The sequence below is a fragment of the Rhipicephalus microplus genome, chromosome 10 (assembly GCF_043290135.1).
Source record: "Rhipicephalus microplus isolate Deutch F79 chromosome 10, USDA_Rmic, whole genome shotgun sequence".
NCBI classification, from domain to species: Eukaryota; Metazoa; Arthropoda; class Arachnida; order Ixodida; family Ixodidae; genus Rhipicephalus; species Rhipicephalus microplus.
Window position 1 is genome coordinate 20,400,617 of NC_134709.1, and position 23,617 is coordinate 20,424,233.

General features: G+C 48.2%; 1 protein-coding gene across 1 annotated transcript in view; it reads left to right on the forward strand.

Moving 5' to 3' along the window:
- The first annotated feature begins 502 nt into the window (after positions 1 to 502).
- LOC119181820 (uncharacterized) overlaps positions 503 to 23,617 on the forward strand; it is a 75,933-nt gene continuing 52,818 nt past the window's right edge. Inside the window, exons 1-4 of the mRNA XM_075876033.1 lie at positions 503 to 907; positions 11,843 to 11,905; positions 18,645 to 18,920; positions 19,663 to 19,956. Coding sequence (XP_075732148.1) covers positions 883 to 907; positions 11,843 to 11,905; positions 18,645 to 18,920; positions 19,663 to 19,956 — 658 coding nt within the window. The 5' untranslated portion in view covers positions 503 to 882. The remainder of the gene's footprint in view (positions 908 to 11,842; positions 11,906 to 18,644; positions 18,921 to 19,662; positions 19,957 to 23,617) is intronic.

The following is a 23,617-nucleotide window of genomic DNA, read 5'->3' on the forward strand; positions in this document are numbered from 1 at the left end:
TCGCGTTGACCGGGTCAGTGAATAGTTAATCATAAGTTCCGAGTCCCACCTGCTGCTTATAAAGCATAATCGAAACAGCGACTCTATCATCAACCTAACCACGACCTAACGCCAAAGAGCGGATGGGCGGCACGATGCCACCCTTGACATCCAGAACCCATTACCGGTTGAACACGCAATGTCAGTCGCAGTAACAACGTCCACACACCATATCGCTGCATCATATCGGTAACGCCACGAGCATTTCAAAAGCACGGACACGATGGGGTGTTTCGATTTGGATCCGACGAGGGGATGGCATTTGTGGAGAGTCCGGACATTGACCAAAAGAGTAAATAAATAAAGAGGAATGTGTGGGAGAGGGCTTGGGGACACTGTGTAGCAGGGTACACAATGGATCTTCGTCCGGTCGCCCAGCCATTGGGCACCGCATTGGCGTGACGTCGGCGTTTCCGTTATCGCGAACGCTGACCCGCGCGGACCGCGGTGGCGTTGCCGTCGAGCCTGCGGAGCGGCCTGCGTACGCTCTGGGACGGAGGTTCGCGGGTAGTTGGACGTCACGCCGTTTTTCGTCAACCGCGCCAAGCCTAACTCCGAACTCCGCAACGGTGAAGAACACCCTCGGTACTTCGGACTACGGCTTCGTTACCGGATCTGGACGAAGAAGGAAATGGCGGGTTCGTGCTGAAGAAGAGAGTCTCTCCTGGAGTGCGTGGCCGTTGTGCCGGACCTGGAGTAGGAGGCACTGTCCAACCGTGTCTTGCAGGGAGACTGGCGTAGTGCGTAGTGCACCTCGTACGATACTGTGGTCTCCGGAAGCTGGATTGCGTCGGCATCCATGCGTACACTGTTGCAGAGCTGGATGAGAAGCAAGAAGCGAAAATGAGGGCATCACCACAGAGCCGCCGTAAGTGACGTGAACCTCGATAAAAGTGTCGCGCGTTGTTGCATGGTGATGGTATGCTGGTTGAAGCATTTAAAGTCTAAATTATTACTGTTCAAGGTAAGGAATCGATTCTTACAATTTGGGATAGGCATGGCCGCGGGTGTCCAAATTAGGGGAAAAATCTGCGCTGACATTTTTTTAATGATGAGTAACTAGTGACTTGATTTATTCATTCAATTATCGTTTAGAACATTTTGACGAATACATGTTACTTCAACAGGAAAACAAAACATGATGCCTAATGGCCTAAATTCAGCTTCTGGAAGCTGATGTAAAATACTTTCGTGGTGAGACAAGCTGCCTCAGAGAAGCGCGAGAACAGCGCGACCCTTTCCGTAGTTTCTTCGTTCGTTCACACGTTACCTCACCTTCTAGAGTCCAGAATGTTGGCCTCGTATGTAGCGAGGATTCTGAATGTGAATTTCATCGGACGAAAAACACATGCTTTCCAGCAAAACTAACGACTGCAAAGGGAATTACTGGTCATGAAGTGGTTAAAGGGCCCGACGACCAATTTCGATGGTACCTCTTTGTTTTAGTGCTACGAAAAGCTTGACGCTCAGAGTGCCTATGCACGGAATGATAACGCAGAGAACGCCATCGAACATTTATTATCAGACCTTTTTAGTCTGCTGCGGATGCGAAGTGGCGAAGTCGTACACATGACGCACGCTTCAAACAGTGGGCGGTGAGCACAGAGGTTCCTGTTTGTGCGCATGCGTGCACAACGCGCGCATGCGCGGTGGGTTGACATGTTCCGCTATAGAGTAGCCCCGACTGGAGCACCACCTCTCGGCGTCGACACCGTTTATCTCGTAAGCGGCATAAAGTATAGCGCAAATGGATAATAACATACATACACTAATTTTTTGAACCCTTATTTTGAAGCGCATGATTATCAGACCACATGCAGCGAAGCGAACTGATGCACAGTTCAGGCTTTTCCGCTATAGGCTACATGACATACCAGTTGTGAATTTCAAACGCAATGTAAAAGAAGAAATCGTACTCCGATCACATAAGGATGCCCTAACCTGTAAGTGTGCCGAGCGGTCATTCAATTTGCCGCGTGATTTAATCACACGTTCTGGCCAGTTCTCGGTTCCTGCAACGGGAGATACTGGCACTGTGGGGAAGTCAGCGTGCGAACTTCACTGATATCTTGCAGTCGAATCAGCGTGCGTGCGGGTCGGTAATCATGTCATGTAATACCAATGTGTGATTGTACAACGTTGGAAATCATTTACGGAGGCTTATGCCTTTCATGACATATACCTGAGCAGTATCAAAAACCTATTTGATATCTCATACATTGGATGGCGCGTGCGGCCCGCACGTCAGCTCAAGGCACTGCAGTAATGCATCACCATGCGCTTTGCTGTGGTAATCGACATACCGACTTCAGATGCAGCTATTGTGGCTTATGTGCTGAGCATTGTTTTTCTGGTGCTCTCTCATTTGTCTTGTTTGTTTTTTTGTTGACGATTAGTCCTCATAGACCTGCGCGCGGACTGGTTCACTGCGATTATGCGGGGAGCGCAAAGTCACCCCTAGACATCCAGGTAATAGGGGGAGGGGGGAGGGCAGCAATTTATCGCCACACGTTGACTTAATAGGAAGCAAGGTGATGTGACCAAGACGAACATTCACCCATTATAAAGGAAAACCCTGCACACGCCAATGGTGGTCCTGAATTACAACGAGGACACACCGAAAACACTTTTGCGCCATTTTCAGTATCTTGTATTCATCAAGTCACTGTCGACCCCGTTGTGATTTTATGAGGGTGAGTTTTCGTCCACGTAATTTCATGGTAGAGCGTTCGCGGCACTGGACTTGTACTGTAGGTGTATTTCATAATGGATACATCACATGGCACGGTTTTCCGTGTGCAAACGTATTCGTCTGTATAGGATGTATTCCGTTTTTGGCAAGCATTGTAGACAGTCTATGTCAACAGCTTCGAACTGTGTTGACAAATCAAAAGCTGGTGTGGTGGGTTGACATGGTCCACTATAGAGTCACCACGACTGGAGCACCGCCTCTCATCGTCGACACCGTTTATCTCGTAAGCGGCATAAAGTATAGCGCAAATGAATAATAACGGCTCCACGTGTTAAGAGAAAAAGTAATAGTTATTTTCTGCACGAACGCATGTAAAACCAAATCAGGCTTACAATAATAGGACAAGAAAGAATGTCTGTATACTCCTTTCTGTAACCTTTCCGCCGAGTTCCCAAAGAATTATGCTCAGCCACCATCTTGGTTGCAAAGTAATCGGGTCGCCGTTAGTTTATAGAGTTCGATACTTTCGGGAAGGTGTGAATTTTACCAGATTCATCGGTATTGACACGATACTAAAGCCGACCACTGTGCTGTTTATTTAGCCATCTACGATGATTTATGGAACGAAGTCACAGCCGTCCTCATGCAATGGCATCCTCTATCACCATCTACGCCCGTGGTTCTGTAGATGCATAAACGAAACTTGACTCACACGAAAACGAGTCGCGATGACTACTTTTACGTAGTAAGTTAATGGTGCAAAAGCACAATGTACAGGTTTCCACGTATGTCAATTTAAACGCTGGTGTAATGAATGTGGCCGAAATGACATACCTGGAAAAGAGCCGCTTTGAACCATGTTCATTGCGCTTCTTGTTCAAGCTATAAGGCGAAAATTTTGTAGACCTGATAATGTTCGACGAAAAAAAGACTTGGAATATATGCAGTCACTCCTTTTCTCATTTTCCTTTCACTGTGTAAGTGAGTTCACGTCCGCTTGGATAGATTTGACGATTGTACGACTTAAGATAAAAGTAGTGGTTTCACGTTAGAGTCGCGGAAAGAAACGCAGGATGTACGTAGGGAGAATGTCGGCGCCCCATTAGTGTACCTCGGTTGTGAAGCACCCATACTCCAGCATATATCGAAAGATTAACTTAATCAGCTTTAAAAGCGCTGCCAATACATGACCTGTATATGTATACCCAACTCAGGCATAGTTCATTCGCAGTTTTGTAATACCCTGAAACACTACACCGATTCAAGCTCAGGCATCTCAATCTGCTTCCCAACGCATTTCCGAAGAACCAGAAAGTCTAAATTAACCGAGGACGTGTGCAGATGAAGAACTTCCACTAGATTAGAAGCCTAGCTCCGATGAATTAGCTTCTAATTTTCACAACAACAACAACAACAACAACAACAACAACAACAACAACAACAACAACAACAACAACAACAACAACAACAACAACAACAACAACAACAACAAAAACAACAACAACAACAACGACAACAACAACAAAAACAACGGAGGCTTAACATTCCTAAACCACGTTATCATAATAGGGGATGACGTAGTGAAGTGCTCCGAAAATTTCGACCACCTGGTGTTCTTTAACGTATACTCACATCGCATGGTACACGGTCCTCTAACATTTCGCCTCCACCGAAATGCGACCGCCGCAGCGGCGATCGCACCCGCGACCTTTGGGTCCACAGCCGAGCACCATAACTACTCATCCTCCATGGCAGATAACTTCATTAAGGCCTTAGATGCCTCATCAAACACACAATGGAACCATTGGAGCTGACGTCAACACATGCAGTGAATGAAATCGTGGGTTGATGACGTCATTGTATGACGTCAACACAACGTCAGAGGTCGTCAGACGCCATTACGTCATCACGAGGTCACACAACATGACGACGGGTTATGAGGTGAATGCACGACACACTCGATTGGTCAGTGGTGAGCCGATCTCGGAGGCGCTGCTAAGCCACGTTAGTTGCAGAAAGGCTCTAAGCCTTCAAGTCGTCTTAGGCAAATAAATGGGATTGTGGGACTTTTTTCAGCGCGACAAGAAAATAAACACAACCGAAGCTGCGTTCGAAACGCAGGCAAGAGTGTCTCGCGGTACTCGCAGCAAGATTTGCGCACCGTCAAACTGACATCGTACGCTTCCCGCAGGCATGAATGAAAATCCGTTAGCCTAGAATGGTCCGCGTTATTTTGCAGTATACTTTGCTTTATTTGTGCGTGTGCGGTTCTTAGCGAAGCAGAAACTGCATTCGCTCTCTGGTGAAAGGAATCAGCCGATCGTGAACGCGCGCTGTTCATCGATCTTTGGATGGAAGCCATTTTTCACTCTCTGATCTTTCGCCTTTTGTGGAAACTGGCGTGACGGTATGTCTAACGTCGACTGTTGATCGATCACGCGACGCGTTTGCGCCTCTATACTGACAACTCCTGGTCAAAAATGACAGCCCCCCCCCCCTTCATTCCCAAACTAGAAATAACTTGTATATGGAGCAGGAAACAATTATTCGACGCACAGAAAAAAAGTTCCACACAGTCGTCCGCAGCACCGATTTAGAAGACAACCGATAAAAATGTCTAAGAAAGTTTCCTCTAATCGATAAAAAGCCGGTTACTGTCCAAAATCCGGACGAATCGTGAATATTTTTACGTAGGCATGGGTTTTCGCTTGCTTTCCTTTGCCATAATACCGATTCAAATGTCATAAATCGTGTAATAACACAGCGCGCTAGACATGAAAATAAAAAGCAGTAGTGAAAAATAGCGATAAAGTTTAAGCAATGGTTTAGCAGAATACGCTATATCATTATCGAGTTGGCTTTAGGGGGAAAACATTAGAGGAACCACCACTCATAAACAGTGTCATTCCAGTAACACAATGTTTAGGATTGCAGAATAAATAACCATAAGGAGTAGATACGGCCGACACGTCACAGCAGCCGCAAATAAGGAGGAGTTGCAATGGACGTCGGTCACCGATTATCACGCTTGCGTTTAAACTGATAGCGTTCGTTCCATACAGTCGGTGCGGAGATTCAATATTGTAAGAATGACATTTGATTAATGTCATCCTAACTAAGAATGACCTTAGATAGATGACGTAAAGATGACCACCAAAAAAGTTGAAACATAGGAGGCCGTTCTTTCCGTTCTTGAGCACCAGGAGGGTTCTAGGCCCACCCGTCTCTCTCCTACCCTTGTCCGAGCACTCATTGATAGCGTAAAGAAGACTGTTTAAAACTGGAAGAAACGGGGCCGATCTTTTTTTTTTTTTTGAGTACCGGGAGAGTTTTAACCCATCCTGCTCCCGCCCTGTCCCCTCTTGCGCTTCGCCGGTTTCTGAGGAGCTTCTCGATGCATGAGTTTAAGCGCCCTTCGAGGAGCTCGATGCATTCTTCCGCCTGAGCTTCACCCCCCCCCCCCCCTTTTTTTTTATTCCATCTTCATCGCCATTACAACAGGCCATGCTTTCAATAGCGGAACCCTTTACAGCCGGCGTTTCTCGCTGTGCTACGTTCAGGTTACCAAGAGCCGAACCTACACCTAACGAACCCCACCCGTCCCATGCACGAGCGGGGCCGCGCACGCGTCGGCCAAGATGAAGACTGGCAGCTCGTCATCCTTAAAACGTGACCCGATTCACTTTGCGGGGCTTTTCGGTGGGGCCTCTTCCGAGATGGGAGGCAACGTTTATATACGGCCCTGAAAAGGGAGGGGGGGGGGAGTAGTGAATAGACGCAACCCAGACCTCACGCTGCTGCACGATGCCAGGTCGAACCCTCCATCACGCGTCTCCGCAAGATCAGCATAAGCCAAAGGTGCTTGCCGGGGCAGGCCTCTGCTCCGAGCAAGACGGGCCTTGTCAAGAGCTGTTGCGTGCAGCACGTCGCACGCCGTCTGGCTCACTCGGCCTGGCTGCATTATAGCTACTTCGGAATAAGGCTGTTGCGGTAGAGAGTCGTCAGTGGAATTCGCTCGCTCACCCGGTAAATCAACTCATTAGTAATGTGTTTATTCAGTATCTGCTGTAATCTATCTCGGAGGAAGACTCGTCACCATTGAATTGCCGAACTATGGCTACTTCGGGATATGGTTGTTCCGGTGGAGAATCGTCAGTTGCATTCGCTCGTTCGCCCGGTAAATCAACTCATTAGTAATCCTTTCATGATGGAACCACGAAATCGGAGTGCTACGTGTCGTGTTATCACGGACCACTTATGACAAGCATGGTTAATTCTGAAGTCGCCTGCGAACTCGATGCCGCTGCCCAAATTCTTCGGTAGGCCCATAAAAAAAGGGGGGGGAAGGGGGGGGCGCCGTGATCTGCGCTTTTCTGGCCATCCTTTCACTACTGCTTTCCAGCATGGTTTACGATAGCGAAACTACGCATTCGCTCATCAACATCGCCATCACTAGTTTTCGCTTCTGAGCTATGTGTTGCAGCTCTCCTCGAGCCATATACGGTTGCATTGTACTCGAAGTTTATATATATAGGCACTATTCGGTGTGCAGCTAAGCTGTACCTAGACAGAGCCGTTCAACTTTAGTCGCTAATAAAGAGGCCACTTGAAAGTTTGCATGTGTATTCGCTGAGCGACCTCATGTGCAGGGCGTAAAATTGATGTTTTGAGGACGAAACTAGAACATTGCACGTCCACAGAAGCGTGAATTCACGTTAGGTTAATCATACTGTGTAGTCGTTTTCTTTTTCTTCATGACACTTTCTCTATGGACGTGTGCATCGTAATGTGATGCGCGTACGGTGCCACTGTTCAATAAACTAGGAGCGGGATAAGCGAGCCAGTCCAGGCATCCTGGTGCATACAGTATTCCCTGTTACTGAACTGCAGCTGACCAAAAGAGATTTTCATTGCGTTCAGGTGACGGAAACGATTTCACGGGTTCAGCACATGACCTCCGCACTGCCCACGCTTCACGAGGAACGAAACCAGGAGGCTCGCTTAGCGGTCCCGATCGGGATCAAGTTGACTGATCTCGATTGGGTTTCTTGCGCTACATCACTGTAGCGAGTCAATGAATCTCTTCGATTTGTTATCTTAGGCTGCTTGATGCATACTAGAAGGATTGGGTAACAGCGTAAGGATGTAGCTTTTATACTGACATAAACGAAGTGCGGCGTCGATGAGTTTGTCCCATCCTTGCTTCGTTACCCTGTTCTCTCAGCTCTCATTGGACGCTGGCGTGGCCAGGTGGGACGGGGGGAAAGAAATCAAGTATTTCGCAGCCCCTCGAAAACTTTCGATTTTGCATATGACGGGCGATCCTCGTGGTTGGCCGTCATACAAAGCCAGAGGCAGAAGAAAGTGCATGACACTGTCTTTTTTTGTTGTTTGCGCTTGCCGTACGAGTGCATTCCGACTTGCTCAATTCGTTCGATTTTGCAAGCGTATGCATCGCACGCACACATACAAACGCACACACGAACACTCGGACATATCCAAACCTGAGGTGCAAAACATTGCTGGGTACGTTCTTGCTCTCAAGTTTGAAATGTCCCCAGTTTGAGAGCTCCTTGGAAGCGCGCGCGCGACACGGGTATCGGAGCTTGCAGACACTGCTGAACGTAACTGCGTACGAGCCGAGTTTTTTGGAGATCTTTTGAAGCGCGGGGATTTTTAGGCTTCGAAGCCTTCTCCTCCTTTCACGTACTCCGCCCCGCTCTTTCAGGGAGCGGCGTAGATTGGGGCGGATTATTCAGGCCCGTCGTACTCGGCGCACCCCCAAGCCTTGCAGGGAGCGCGGGCGGCCGTGCCCTTGTATAAAGAGAAGCGCGCTCGCCAGGCGCGCTTCAAGAAAGAAGCGGCGTCAGTCTGCGTCTGACAAGACGCTATAGACGCCAGGGGCGCGCGCGCGTTAACGTTGCGTTGCCGTGGAATCACTTCCGGCAGCAGCTTCGGCTACGGGCTCGTTTTGCGCCTCCGGTGGCGGCCGCCGCGGCGAGCGCAGTCAGCGGGAGGCATGGCCCGGGGCACTCGCCGGAGCGCGCCTCGAAATAATAAAACTGTATCGGCACGGTGCACCGCGAAACATCCGGAAGCGAAGGCACTACTTCCGGCCGGCGCAACGTTTGCCGCAACCCACCCTCTTTTTTTCTCTCTTTCTGCGCGCGCGAACATGACCGCCACAGCCAGTCAGTCGCAGTTCCGACGCTGGAACCAGTGGGACCTCGTCTGGAAAGCCTCGAAAAAAAAAAAAGAAAACAATGTGGTGAAAAAAAATCGAAAAAAAAAACAGTGACCAACTGTTTAATGTGACAGGTTTCGCCGGAAATAAGTGCAGATAAAAAAAGAATGACCAATAAAGAAGAATGTAAAGCAACGCACAAATAAAGGAAGCAGGAGCTGTGAAGGGGGGCCGGTATTTAGCGAACCGAGCGAGTTGACAGAAATCGCGACTGGACTCGCTGATCCGTTGCGAAGTATGCGTGTATGTTCACCGGTCGCACGGACACACAGCGAGAGAGAGAGATGGCCGGAGTGTGGGTGTACAGCCATCGGAAACGCCTGTGGAGCACGGAGGGTGACACGGTTGTTATAGGCGGCCTGTTAGCCCCGTACGGTTTTCCCGTTATTGAGTGCGCCGTCGCTTCCTCCTTCCATGCCAAGTTCGACGGGTCGACCAATGCACGAGCGCCGCTGGGCGACGAATTCCGGGTGGGGCCGTTCCCGCGACGTCATTCTCCGGACACGTTGTGCGGGCGCGGACACGTCCCGTTTGTCACAACGACACTCGCTTTCCCCGTCTCCTTATTAATAGAGAGTTTTAGTACTGCGGAATGGTGCTACGTACGCATCACGCAAGCACCTTGCGTTACGTGGCGTCGTTTGCCACTAATCGGTTTTTAGTACGCCGTGGTACCCGCGTACGTAACGAGCGTGAAGCGTGTTGCGCCATCTGGTTGATCAAAATCGAAGCACGTGTTGTTGACAGCCAATGTGAGCCAGTCCAAGTGTTATAGCCAGATTGTGGCCATATTTTAAGCCACAGAGCCGGTCGGTACAGTGTCGGTGCTTGCATTCGATGCCGCCATTTTGCAAAACGAAGTCTCGCGCTGTCGCGAATTTGTTCGAGAGCGGCGCGATCACCTCATACGTACGCACGTGTGCATCTCATGCGCGCGTACGTAGCGACTGCGTACGTAACGCGATACGTGCGCGTTGCGGTCTGCGCATGCGCACTACGCAGAACGTGGCGTCCTTACGTACGCAACGCCGCCACGTGCGCAGCGTACGCAGTACTAAAACTCTCTATTCTCCGGACACGTTGTGCGGGCGCGGACACGTCCCGTTTGTCACAACGACACTCGCTTTCCCCCGTCTCCTTATCAGTGACGCGCGCTCGATTCCGCACGAGAGAATGAACGCGTCATTTCGAAAGCGTGCTCACGGCTCTGACTAGTGACGTCGCAAGCCGACGTGACGTAACAAGTCATGGCTGCCCAGAACGAACAGAAACCGCATAGTACGCAATAAATTATTTGTTTTTACGCCTCGAAACTACAACGTGATCACCAGAGACGCCGTGGGAGAGGGTTCCGTAAATTTGATTGATTGATATGTGGGGTTTAACGTCCCAAAACCACTATATGATTATGAGAGACGCCGTAGTGGAGGGCTCCGGAAATTTAGACCACCTGGGGTTCTTTAACGTGCACCCAAATCTGAGCACACGGGCCTACAACATTTCCGCCTCCATCGGAAATGTTCCGTAAATTTAAGCTGCCTGAGTTCTTTAACGTGTGTCTATGTTAAGCGCACGTGTCTCTACGATTTTGCCTTCATCGAAGTGCAACCATCACTGTCGCGATTTGATACCGCAACCTTTAGGTCAGCAGTCGAGCGGTGTAATCACCAGACAACCGCGGCGGGCAACGACGTATAGTATATGTGACCGACTGAAAGTTTCTGGCACCTCGTCGACCCTGCTTCCTGATAGCTAGAGCACCCGTTACTCACGGTTGATTTTCCTTCGAAATGCTTCGAACTTAGAGCAAAAGGAGTGCGCATTCTTAGAAGTTCACGTGCCCTTTTTTTTTTTTTTCACCCATTTGAACCAATGTATATGCGGTTGTATGAATAAGTGCTTAAGGTGCTTGCTTGGTGAAGGTGACCAGGAAATCGATGTTTGCTGCACCCTTTTGTCTCTTGATCGGTCTCAAGCCATGCGACATTCGTACCCTAACGTGCCAACATAGCCTGCAGAATAAATTATGATGATGATGATGATGATATGCTGGGTTTAACGTCCCGAAACTACCATATGATTATGAGAGACGCCGTAGTGGAGGGCTCCGGAAATTTCGACCACTCGGGGCTCTTTAACGTGCACCCAAATCTGAGCACACGGGCATACAACATTTCCGCCTCCATCAGAAATGCCGCAGCCGGGATTTGATCCCGCGACCTGCGGGTCAGCAGCCGAGTACCTCAGCCAATAGACCACCACGGCGGGGCCTGAAACAAGTGTTTATATTAGTAAAGGATACTGAAAGCGATGCCAACTAAAAAAAACTTTTACGGATGCTTAATAGCTTTCGCGTGAAGTCCTCTTATTGTTAGTTAAGCTAACCCAGATATTTTAACCATATATTGTAATCGAAGATTGTAACAGTTTTTAGCCGTATATTATCTGCCGTAATTGAATGCAGTTCAATGTCACAAGTACTCCTTGCACACCTTCTTCGGTTTGTTGATTCGGCATCGTTAAACGATGCTGTTCGATCATGGAATGTTTAGGTTAGTAAAAAAATAAAACTATTGAAAGTAGAGTTGAAAATTAGACATCATTCCGCGCCTGCAGTGAATCTTGCTTCATTAAACATTAATAGAATAGCCAACACTGTTACGTGAAGCGATAACTTCAGTTGTGCTTAGATGAAACGAAAAATGCAGACAAAGGTGGTCAGAAGAAAGGGATGACTGGATATTATGTAATACATAGTTATTGAACATTTAAGATGCTGGGACTGCGAATTTATTGAATTCAGTTTCCATAGCGAATCGTTCAAACAAAACCTTCATTATTTCTTATTTCGCTTTTTTTCTTTGCAGTTGTGGCGGCCCGGGTATGGTTATTGGTCCTTTCAACAGTGCTTCTGGCCTCGCCTGCCTGCGGTGAGTTGACGTGTCCAGCCTTGTAGCGTGTCTGGCAAACACTGTGTTACACATCTCTGTCTGGGCTTCCATCCGACGCAGCCAAGTAAAATGTGATGGATGAACCCTTGCCATGTCAAATGAATATCATTGTTGCATACACTGGAGCCCCTTTAGAGAGCAGCGGCAGCCGATTGTGTCCAATGCTCAGTCCGAGAGTGAGAAAGAGGTAAATGTACATTGGGAAACGAGGAAAGGAGTATACTCGCAGCACATCTCGCGTGTTGTTTCAAACTAAAATAATGAGAATTACAACGTTACAATCTCATACACCAAATACACAACATACAAGCCAACTAAACCATCCTGCCTAGACCGCTGGCTCCAAGACCCGTTAACTGTATCTTGGTTCAGCAATAAATATAAGTTTTCTCGTTTATTAAGGCGAAAGCCTAATATGGCCAATTAAACTCGAAATGTGAAGGTCTGCGCCGTCAACACGATTGTGCGAAAAATCATAACGTAATTGCATCACCACATGACGTCTTCGTGACGAGAAAGTCACCAGATTTCGTGACGTCATCAGACGACGTGATCTCGTGGTTGAACAGTGGTCTGATCCCGGAGGCTACGCAAGTTCACGTTGCGGGAGGAAAATTTCCGAGAAAGGGGAGGGGGTGGAGTAGCATCAAAACAACTAACTGTGAAGAAAAATGACACGGCTTTCGCCTTGTGGGCATTTTATATGCTTAAGGGAGCGCTTATTTATTCAGGGCGAGAATTCAAACGTATTCTCGCGCAAATGAAAGTATGAACAGTGGGCGTAGTTATTTTGTTCGTTGTCGGTGGAGATGCCACGGTTAGAGGAAACTCACACAAAAAAGAGCAAAATAAAAACCGTGTAGGTCGTTGTCGTCATCACTGCGCAGCACATTATAATGAAAATGGATGTACACTTGTCACACGTGAACAGCGCATGTGCAAACCCCAATATGAGAGAGAGAGCGTCGAGCGTGGGACCCTGTGCCACATAATCAATCAATCAATCAATCAATCAATCAATCAATCAATCAATCAATCAATCAATCAGTTTATTATCATGTCATAAAAGAATGTTACAGGGAGTAAAATATATAGACGAGGGTCCCAAAGTACAAGACTGCAACGGGCCCCTCAAGGTAGTTATGCGAACCAAAATCCATACATCTGACTGAAAAGAAAAACACGGACTCCGCCTTCCAGGCGTCTTTGGAAAATGAATAATAGCCGTGTGATTTGTATTTTTTTTTCTTTTCAGACCAGCACCGGTGGCTTTATTGCTTAAAACCAGCTTGTGGATTGGGTTCGAGAACGTGGCTGCGATATTTTCGTGCGTGGTGATGAGAAATCGGGGAGGGGGGGGGGGGGGCGTATAGTTTAGTAACCGCATATAGTTTAGTAATGGTGCTTCCCACAATTACTGTTTTTTTTTTCGAGGGCGAAGCAACCGTGACCCTACCGAGTGTCTGAGGAGTCCCACGGATGCTTTCGAGCGTTAAAAGCAGCGACGCGTCTTTAGCCCCGATCAGGCGCACGACTACGTATACAAATGCGGGAAATAAACGAAAGGAAGAAAAAAAAAATGGGGAGCTTAATTCGTTGAACGCGAGAGATTAGCTGAAAAGGAATTCCACCCGCGTTTAGCAGCCCCGTGCAAGCATCGACCGAAGCAGCTTTAGAGAGCTCAAGGCGTCTCTTCAAGCTTTTTTTTTTTTTTCCTTGTTCAGTTTTGACCTTACGTGGGTGGCCGTGGGTCCGTCCGTATATATATAAGCGCGCTAATGCGCAGGCGCGTTATACTGATATATGGAAATGGCAGCTCGCACGTCGCCGCCAATTTGCATAACTTATCACCGGTGAAGAATGGCGTTTGCCGTGTATAAGGCCAGCTGCTCGAAGGCAGCGTATCGCTCGAGCTACGAGGAAGCTACAAGCACGCGGGCAACGCGAGATGCATGCATACATTAAGCGAGAGCTCGCGCTTTGCACTTTTGAGCGTGGTACCCTATAGTGTTTGCAGGAAGAGGGCGCCGCTTATCCCTTTTCCTTATTGACAGCCTAAGAGAGGGAATTGAAACACTTTTGGGCTCATTGTGTTCTTCTGAATGAGACTCATGCCGCCTTTGGACGCAAAAGACTAGCGGAGAGGAGCTGCTGCGTGGGGAGATCGAACTTTACCTCGGCTTAATGAAGCAGGCGTGTGCGGCCGCTTGGTACGTTTTCGCAAACATTCATTCGGCTCTCGCATCATGTAGGCCCTAGGGGAATAAACTTGTGCACTCTTTACGAATTAGAGAGCTCACGTAAAGTGCCGGGACACAGAAATGGAACGCACGAATGTAATGATAATATTGTTGGAGTCAGAAGTTCCCAATACAGTAATATTACCAAGTGTTGGAGTTACAGACATCCCAAAACCAGTATATGATTATGTGGGACGCCGCAGAGGAGGGTGTCGAAAACTTTGACATCATGGGGTTCTTCGTGCACCGTGAACTTAAATCTAAGCAGGCGGGCCTGAAGCATTTTCGCCTCTATGTAGAAAGCAAGCCTCCACGGCAAGGCTGGGGTGGCTAGCAGGGCTTCAATGGCGCGACCTCAAGCTGTCCAAAAACAGCTTTTAGTCAGTGAACTTCCCCAGAACCTGTTTCTTTCTGGGAAATAAATGATTTTTTCGGGTTAGCAGAGGAGTATACCATAACCATAGATCTACCGTGGTGGACATGCATGTATGTATGTATGTATGTATGTATGTATGTATGTATGTATGTATGTATGTATGTATGTATGTATGTATGTATGTATGTAAAAGAAGAAGCGCCCACGCGTCACCGTATGTTGTGTGTGTACGCATTTTCTTCACAGCATGAAGCATAAGCATGGAAACTGATATTACTGCCTCCGTCGTTTGCGTGTGTAATCACTACACTCACCACCACTTACACGCGTGTAATTAAATGCGCGCGCTTCAACAACGTGACGCTTCCGCGACTTCTAATTCATCTCTGTTTTCCGCGCGATGGTTGAGTAATTAATGTCGCTCGACTCACGTTTCTTCGCTTAGCTTACGACTCGTTCCCCCCGGCATGCCCTTCCACGCACTACAAAGTCTCCCGCCATTTCCGAGTCCTGTACGCGTGACGGTCGTGCGTGTGTCTTTAATTTATTCGCCATTTACGCAGCTCGCATCGCCGAGTCGTTTCGTATGCGAGAGCCGCGCGGAGCGCAAGGATTCCGGCGCGCATCAGTAAAGCCAGCGTCGACGCCGCTGACATTTAGATTGCCCGACGGCAAAGCGCGCGCTGCCTTGCTTCCCTCTCTCCCTCTCTCTCTCCATCTCTCTCCCCCTATCTCTCTTTCTATTTTGCGGGGCTAAAAATAATAGGCACAATGAAATGTCCTGCGCCGTCCGCGACTGCACGACGTACGGTCCCCCTCTGCCGCAGCGCCGTAATTAAATTTAAGAGAGACGCCGCGGAATTCGTTGGCGACCCGGTTACAGCCCGTTTTGCGACATAAGGGAAAGAAAACTAATGAATGGGTAAAGAAAAAAAGTAAATACTTAATAAGTACGAACCTTTATTCGCGAGCATGCCTGTGCTCTGCGGCAGCGTCGACGTCAAAATTTTACGGCTCACGTCTGCAATGCGTCGTTGGGCCGCGTTTTTTTTTTCTTCTTTTTCGAGCCCTATACTATAAAATTGTAAACGTGGTATTATCGTTTTTGTTAGCGGTATCCAAATAAAACAAGGTGAAGATGTTTTAAATGTTTATGTCGGAATTGGAGCAAAGAAGATGGGGGAACAGGCCATGGCGACCCAAAATGCGGGAAGGGACGTCTGTACGTGCTTGGATGCTACTTCCGTATGTCGTATAGACGTCAGTAGCACATACGCAGCGGTTGAGTGACACTGGTTACAGGCTGCAGTTAGGCAAGTTAAATAGGTTAGTTAAGGTTAAGTGTATACGAGGGTGTAAAATGGCAGCACCAAGCACAGGACCAAGTTGCCTAGTGAAACATGGGAGAGGCCTTTGTCCTGCAGTGGACGTAGTCAGGATGATGATGATGATGATGATGATGATGATGATGATGATGATGATGATGATGATGATATACGCATCTGGACTTCGGAGTGTTCTCTTGTCACACTTTAACCAGTCGGATGTAGAAAGAGTAACTTGGTATGGGGTGGGCAAACTCAATTGGATCCGTGACATGCCTGATATGTTTGGGTGTGAATGTTGCCGATCATGTTTATATTTTTCTTCTACAGAGGAAAAAAAAATGCTATGAAATGCACGCACATGCGCAATCTGCTGATTGGCCTTATCTCCCTGCGCGTCTTTCGCGAAATCCAGCGAACGCTTACAGCACCTCTGCAATGCTACAACGCCAGCATATTGTCGGTACAGTAAAGCTTCCAGCTGCTGCTTGGTGCCTTCGAAGGCTTTCATAATCAGAGCAGAAGGTTGTGTGGCTTCACAAGAAGTGCATGTGCTCCAGCTAGAATTCTTCAGGAAGAAGTGTTCGGCAGCTGCTGTCTCGCACGAATATATCGACAGGAGGGGCTTCGCAGATGCCTCAAATTACCACTTTTCCCGGTTTTCCACGCACTGAAAGGTGCAGTCATCACTTGAAATTTATCACACTGATTTTTTTTTTGGCGTTCGGAGTTCATTGTTTACCGAGTTGTCAGTTTTATGAAGAAATCATTCAACTCACTCACTCACTCACACACACACACACACACACACACACACACACACACACACACACACACACACACACACACACACTATCAAGCGCGCGCTTTTGGCAACGTGCAAGTGAAAAGAGAGAATCAAGAAAAGTCAAGCAGGTTGACCAAATTCCCTCACGTTTTGCTACTCTGCACCGAGCGGAAGGGACAAAGGGGCGAAAAGAGAGATGGACGCGCACACTTAGGGGGCCACATCAAGTCTATACGTGCTGTCGCACAGAAAGTGAAGAAGGGTGTTCCTATAGTGCCAGTGGTGGACCTGCCGAAAAGGGTGTTTGGCGAACTGGAGAGTTGGAAGCCTTTCTTATATATCAGCGGAAGACACGGCGAAGAAGATCCAGCAACAGCTGCGGGGCCTTGCACGCGTTCCTATCAGAAGTAGGGGTTCAGCAAGTCAATCTGTGAAAGATCGTGCGCCAAGCAGCTTCAGCAATTGAACCTTATTGCTGGAGGGGCATTCGTTAAGACCCCTTGCCTCCACCCCACCAAAATAACCTCAATACTTGCGCAATTACGTGACACTTGACTCTATCGGGTCGATGCAACCGCCGTAGTGCCAAACACAAGCCTTGGCCTAACAACGAATGCGCGGCTTTCTGACATTTGTTTGGTGCTTAGCGGGTGTGCCTGTGGTCGAGGAAGAACTTGGGAAGCTTCTCAATTTTAAGAAGCGCCTTGCTTTGGAAGCATTGTGCTTCTTTAGCTCGAAGTAGCACCATCTTCTCGAAGTAGCACCATCTTGATACAACGTCACGACGCGAACTCCTAGGTAGTGTAATTCAATGTTACAGTGAGTGAGTGAGTGAGTGAGCTGCATGTAAAATTAAGGAATTGCCGTGGTGGCAATTAAGTTCATGATAATGAGCATGACTACCGTCTGTTTAGTCCTCGTCGGAAGTCATTAATATGTCAGCGTAATTGAGAGAGTCAGCGAAAGAAACGAGAGGTTTCACACAGGCAGGTTAACCAAAGAAAAATAGGTTGGACACTGAGAATACGGTGGCACTCTTGTGACAAGGTTGTGATTTACAAACATAGGCTACAAGTGAAAGCCCCGTTTGAAGTCGAAAATGTAGAGTCGGTCTTCAGATTGGAAGTGACAAGGGGAGGGGATCAGTTCTGACGGCGGGTCGGGGGCCACAGGTTGCCAAACCTTGCTCCCCGTCATTACGACGATAAAGGTGCGAATAAAGAACTATTGAAATGCATAATTAGTTGTACACGGTCACTGTAATTGGCGTGGCTATGTGGTGGAACGCCTGCTTGCTACGTAGAACGCCTAAGCTTGAAACCACATAAAAAAATGGCATAAGAATTTCGTTGTGTGAGAGGAGTCTCCTTAAAGCATGGTATGCGTGGCAGAATCGTGCAATCGTACGAGGCTCAAAACATGGAACAGAGCAACAAGTGGGTGGTTTAAAGGGGTCCATCCAATACGAAGGACACCGTACGAAGGAACTTACAGACCCTTAGTGAGTACTTTGCAATATCGAAAAGAAAGAATTACGAGTATAGCATATTTCCGGAATGTTAGCTGCACACCTGTTCATTTCCTTGCGGCATGATTGAAGGCGATATGCACGGGGGTTTATTGCAGTGAAGTTGTCTAACTCTACCCCTGTGTCGTCACCGCTGTGGTAGTTCCAGTATAGTAGTCACGCCGATCACGTGATGAGCGACGGGAATGAAGAAAGATATCTTAAAACAAAATAACTATGATTGCGCTAAATGATGATGATACACGATAAGATAATTCTCGATAAGCTGATGATAATATTTCGAAGCATGTAAGCGCGGCCTGCGTGCGTATTTTCTATCTGGCGGTGGACTTACAAAACCAACTGGTGTCGCTAGTGAATCACACACGCTCGCGCTCTTACAGCTTCGTTGTCCGAAGATTTTCATACCGTGAAAATGGCTCAACGTTCTTTCTTTTCTTTCTATGCTTTTATTTTTCACAGGGCAGAACTGCTTCGGCGGCATCGAGAGCTTCGAAAAGACGACGGGCCTCGCCTTTTCCGGCTCGGTGAGCGGACAGACGCTGCTGCAGCAGCCGGACCAGGCGCTCACCAGAGACTGCATCAACCTGTGCAAGCAGCAGGCGCAGTGTCTCGCCTTCTCGCTCAACTACGTCGGCTTCCGATGCGCCTCGTTCAACCTCAACTCGATCGGCCGCCGAGACCTGCTCGTGTCCACGCCAAGCACAAACTACTTCGAGAAGATCTGCTTCAGAGGAGGTACGCATCATGCGCGTTACGATAGCTGTATTGCCGAACTTGGTTGCCTTAACATCGCCCCTCTACCACCATCAAATAACAACAAAAAAACTAAGCTCTATCAAACGTCCTTTTAGCGCTTGTATCTTATAAAAAGGAAATGACAAGAAGTCCGCTTCAAATTTTCCTTACTGAGGAAGTCACTCACAGGATAGCATGAATAGCTGACTGGATGGCTACCTGGACTGACAAAATGGCTATAACTGGCCCGTTTTATAAGTAGACAACCATGCTAACATCGAAACAAGCAAATTAGCTAATGCGTATCTGACTACATATTTAACTAACAGGAGAGATCGGAAAAACGGGCTGGCTAAATTTTTGGTACTGACTGATGACACGGCACTACTATCACTGTTATTTTGGCTTTCACTTAGTCATTCTATCGTCATCTTCTACTTCGTACTGAGCTGTTCTTTCGTGCCAGCCAAGCCATTTCTGTAGTCCTAATGAACCACCGACTACTTTGACGTGCTATAATCACTACTAGAGCTGCTCAATTCTACGCCCCAACCTTAGTATACAACACGCACTACACAACCTGTTGTGCTCTTCTGCTCCTTCCTGTGCGTCCTGTTTAGTTTCACTACTCACGATGAATTCTATGTCCAAAAACCAACACGCCAAACAGTCAACTCTTTTAAAATGCATACGAAACGTTTCAACTACAATACTGATCGTCTCGCTTGCTCCCTGAGCGCAGTGCAGAAGAGTTCCTTCGACGCGCTGTGCGGCGACCGGCTGTGGGCCTTCGAGCGCGTCAAGGAGGGTCACCTGGAGGGCTTCGTTGATCGCGAAGAGCACAACGTCAAGGACAAGGAGGAGTGCGAGAAGATGTGCCTGCTCGAGGAGGCCTTCCCTTGCCGCTCGGCCGACTACGACGAGGTGGCCAAGACGTGCCGCATGAGCCGCGAGGACCGGCGCTCGCAGCCGCAGGCCTTCCGACAGGTGCCCGGCAGCACCAGGGACTACCTCGAGAACCAGTGCTCCGCGACCGGTAGGTACACATGCGGCCATGTCGATGCACCGTACACATGTTAAGCACAACAACAAGAGCTCACACCCCCAACTTCATGTGATATGGGCCGCACTTGTGTGAAAGGGCACTTCGCACATTCTATTCTTTGTTCAGGCATTTTGGGCTTTTCGTGAGACCTCTTGGTGATTCTTGTTCAGAAGAGAAAATACCATATCCGCCGCAAACCTGTCTGTGCTCAAAAGAGAAACAGGGCCTAAGGGAGACACGACACGGGCGTGTCTTTCTTAGTCCTTGCCCTTTTTTTTGCACTGTTTTTACATATCAACCATGAACCAACAAATTGACCAACTGCTTCTTCTAGTGCTGTACTATAATTATCAGATTGTAAAGCTGTAGTGCATGAGTCTCATATGGCGAAACTGTTTCACCGTGACGAACAGGGCTCCTGTAACATGTCTTCGGACTAGACACATCGACATGAGTTCTTTAGACCTTGATTTGACGGCTTCCTTAAAAGATTCAAGCCATGTTTTCATAGCTTGAGATCTGTGAAGGTAAATGTATAACCCCGTATACGTCTGTGGAGAGCTCGCGAACAGCAAGCAGCCAGTAGAGAGAAAGAGGATGAATTCAGAGAAAGGCAGGGAGGTCAACCATAATTGTGGCACCCGGTTTGCTACCCTGCACTAAGGGAAGAGGGAATAGAAAAAATATGGGAAGAAAAGCAAAGAGAAAAGTAGACGCGAGAAAAAAAAAGAACGGGGGTGCTATAACCCATTCAATAGGCCACCACTACGCAAAAAGTTCAATAAGCCAGTGACTGATTTTCTGTGCAAAGACAGATCGTGTCGGCATTCGAGTACTGACTGTTCTGATAAGGGTCTGTCGTCAAGGCAGTCTAACGCAGCAGCTAGCGGCAGTCCAGTAGAGTTACCGTATGTGCTACCTTGGTAGCATATCCAGTACTGCAGGAGCCAGCTCTGCTGAGAGACAGCCAGAGGGGTTCATAGCGACGTACTCATGAGCATGCACGGTCTAATAGACAAAAAATATTTGTGCACGTTCTATATAAACCAAAAATGATGTTGGTAAGCACCTTTGCTTTGCCGGCCGTGGGCATTACCCGAGGCCACCACTATTTTATGCGACCGTGTATCTCAGAGCAGCCACAAAACGCGCATCAGTCGTTCTGAAAGAGCAAAGTGGTTGCTGCACACCCCAATGCTTTATTCTCTAGCACCGCGATGCCTCAGTCGCTGAATGCAAATTTGGTTGAACGAGGGCCCTCTCCGACAATTTGACTCGAGCATAACAGGCTGGCACATCTATCGTACCACGTATGCATGCTCTTGGATAAACCACGTCAGACCCGGCAACTACCGCAAGGTGTCGCCACCCAGATCAGGGCTGCCTGCTCTTGCGTTCCACACAGAAGTGTACCGGGCTGTACATGTGTTAAGGGCTCCTGATCATCTAGCGAAAGAGAAGTTCTCATGCGTATAGGCAGCACCTTGCGAGCACTACGTATGTAAGTCAAGTTCGTTGGCTAAAGTATTACTATGTCTCTAGAAATGTGAACAATGCATGCATGTGCCACGTGTTGGTTTCTTTGAGTAGCGAAGAATTTTCGGAGCCCTCCACTACGGCATCCCTCATAATCATATGGTGGCTTGGGGACGTTAAACCCCACATATCATCATCATTTGAGTAGCGAAGTAGTTAAGGGCTCAAAATCTTCGCCTACCTTAGAGTGAACCAAGGGACGGCTGTCAGCTCTCCCATAGTAGAGTACCGAGTACTCTAAATTGTTAACCACTTTCTCTTTACACACACACGCGCTGACAAGCGCAATGCGCAGGTGAGGCGTCCATGATCTACAGAAGGCTCCCGGGACGGCTTTATGCTCTCCCATAGTAGAGTACCCGGTACTCAAAATCGTTGACCACTTTTTCTAAACACACTAACCGCAAATGGCCCAGTACTTAAAGCACGAGGGTCAATCTAAACGACAACATAGCGTTTGGAACAGTGCTGCCATCACTAGAACCGCGCTGAGAGCATGCATCGCCAGGTCTCGGGCAATACCGCAGCAGGCACCGCTCACTACGAGCTCAAGGATTTTCACCGGCCATTCATGCTGTATAGAAACAAAAAACGGGGTAACTGTGCCACACGAAAGCACGTAAATGAGACCAGCGGACTTTGAATAGGGCAAAGCTATAGAGTAGGGCGGTGTCACGCGGGCATCCGGTTGCTTTCCCCCTTCCATTCCCTCTTCTTTTCACTTCCGGCTTCCTTTTGAGAACAGTTGGATAAGGCCAGACCTCCAGAGTTCCACAGGTAGGGACAATTCTCGCGGAAGGTTATGTGTGATACGGAGTCACACTGGCGGACTGATATGCGAAGGCCTTTGCCTCTGGCCACGAGCGTTATGCCGTACGTTATAAATCTGTGGGAAATGGGAGTGCCTTCGCTCTGCTTGCCCGGGCAGGGAGGAGTGCACGGATGTTTTACCTAACGACCGACTGTGTGTTCTTGCGCTAGCAATGACGATCTCCAACCTTTCCTCACGGCCAGCGGCCAGGTAACCTTTGCGGTATTACAAAGCAACCTTATCGGTAGAAAGCTGTCCTTTCAGTTCTCTTTTCCGCAAAGAAAAAAACCCACCAATAGCAGTTCTCAGCGGCAATGAAGACAGTCTCCTTTCACCCTCCGTTGTTATATGAAGCTGTGCCCATTGCGTCCAGTATGGAACACGTAGGATGGCGCGTTTAATGTCCGCTTCTCAGCGGAAGAGACTCGACTTCGAAACGCTTCTGACCACTGCCGAGTCCTTCGTAGAGAAAACGAGGACAAAACTAGTGCAAAACAAGGAAGTTCACCTACTCATAAGCACGTGCGTGTGCTAGTTCATTATGCACCGCCACGTCTTACATTCATACAGTCACGTGACCATCGGCACGGCACGGACTCCAAGTATTGTTCATCAGTCCTTGACGTTTCTCATTCACTACCCTGAAGCCTAGTATAGTCCTTGTCCTAGTATTTATATGTTTCAACAGAAACTGAATACCCAAGAACTTGCCGCAGTCATGCTCTCATTGTATCCAACTCACATTGCATTGGAGTGCTGCATTGCTGTCCTCCAGTGGAAACAATTCCTTCAGAGCCTGTCATGAAAAAAGTGCGTTTAACAGATAATAATGATCGCAGCACCGACTTTATGACTTCCAAGCCTGTAACAATGATACGTCTTCAGCAGTAGCTTGTGGTACCAGAGCGCACTACGCCACGATTTTTTTTTTCTTTTTCGTGGCACATGCATGCGGAAGAAGTGCCCATTTTTTAGAACAGTCGGAGCTTCAAGGTTCTGTCTACGACGAGTTTTTAATCTCGTCTGAGCGCGGCACTTGAATCTGTAACACGCCTGTTATAATGACTTAAAAAAGGCACTGCCACTTCAAGCCATAGACAATAAATGAAACCTGCCTGCCGTCAGAGATGTATGCAGAAATTTCTTTTCGGGGGTGGGGGGCACCCATTTGATCTGTAGTGAGGGCAGGCCAGGTAAATGGTCATTATGCGCTCTGATAGTATGGCGACAACACGTCGGGGTGGGCTGCTTGGGCTTGGTGGGTTACACCTGGCTAAGACACTACCTCCCGTCATGGTGAGGGGC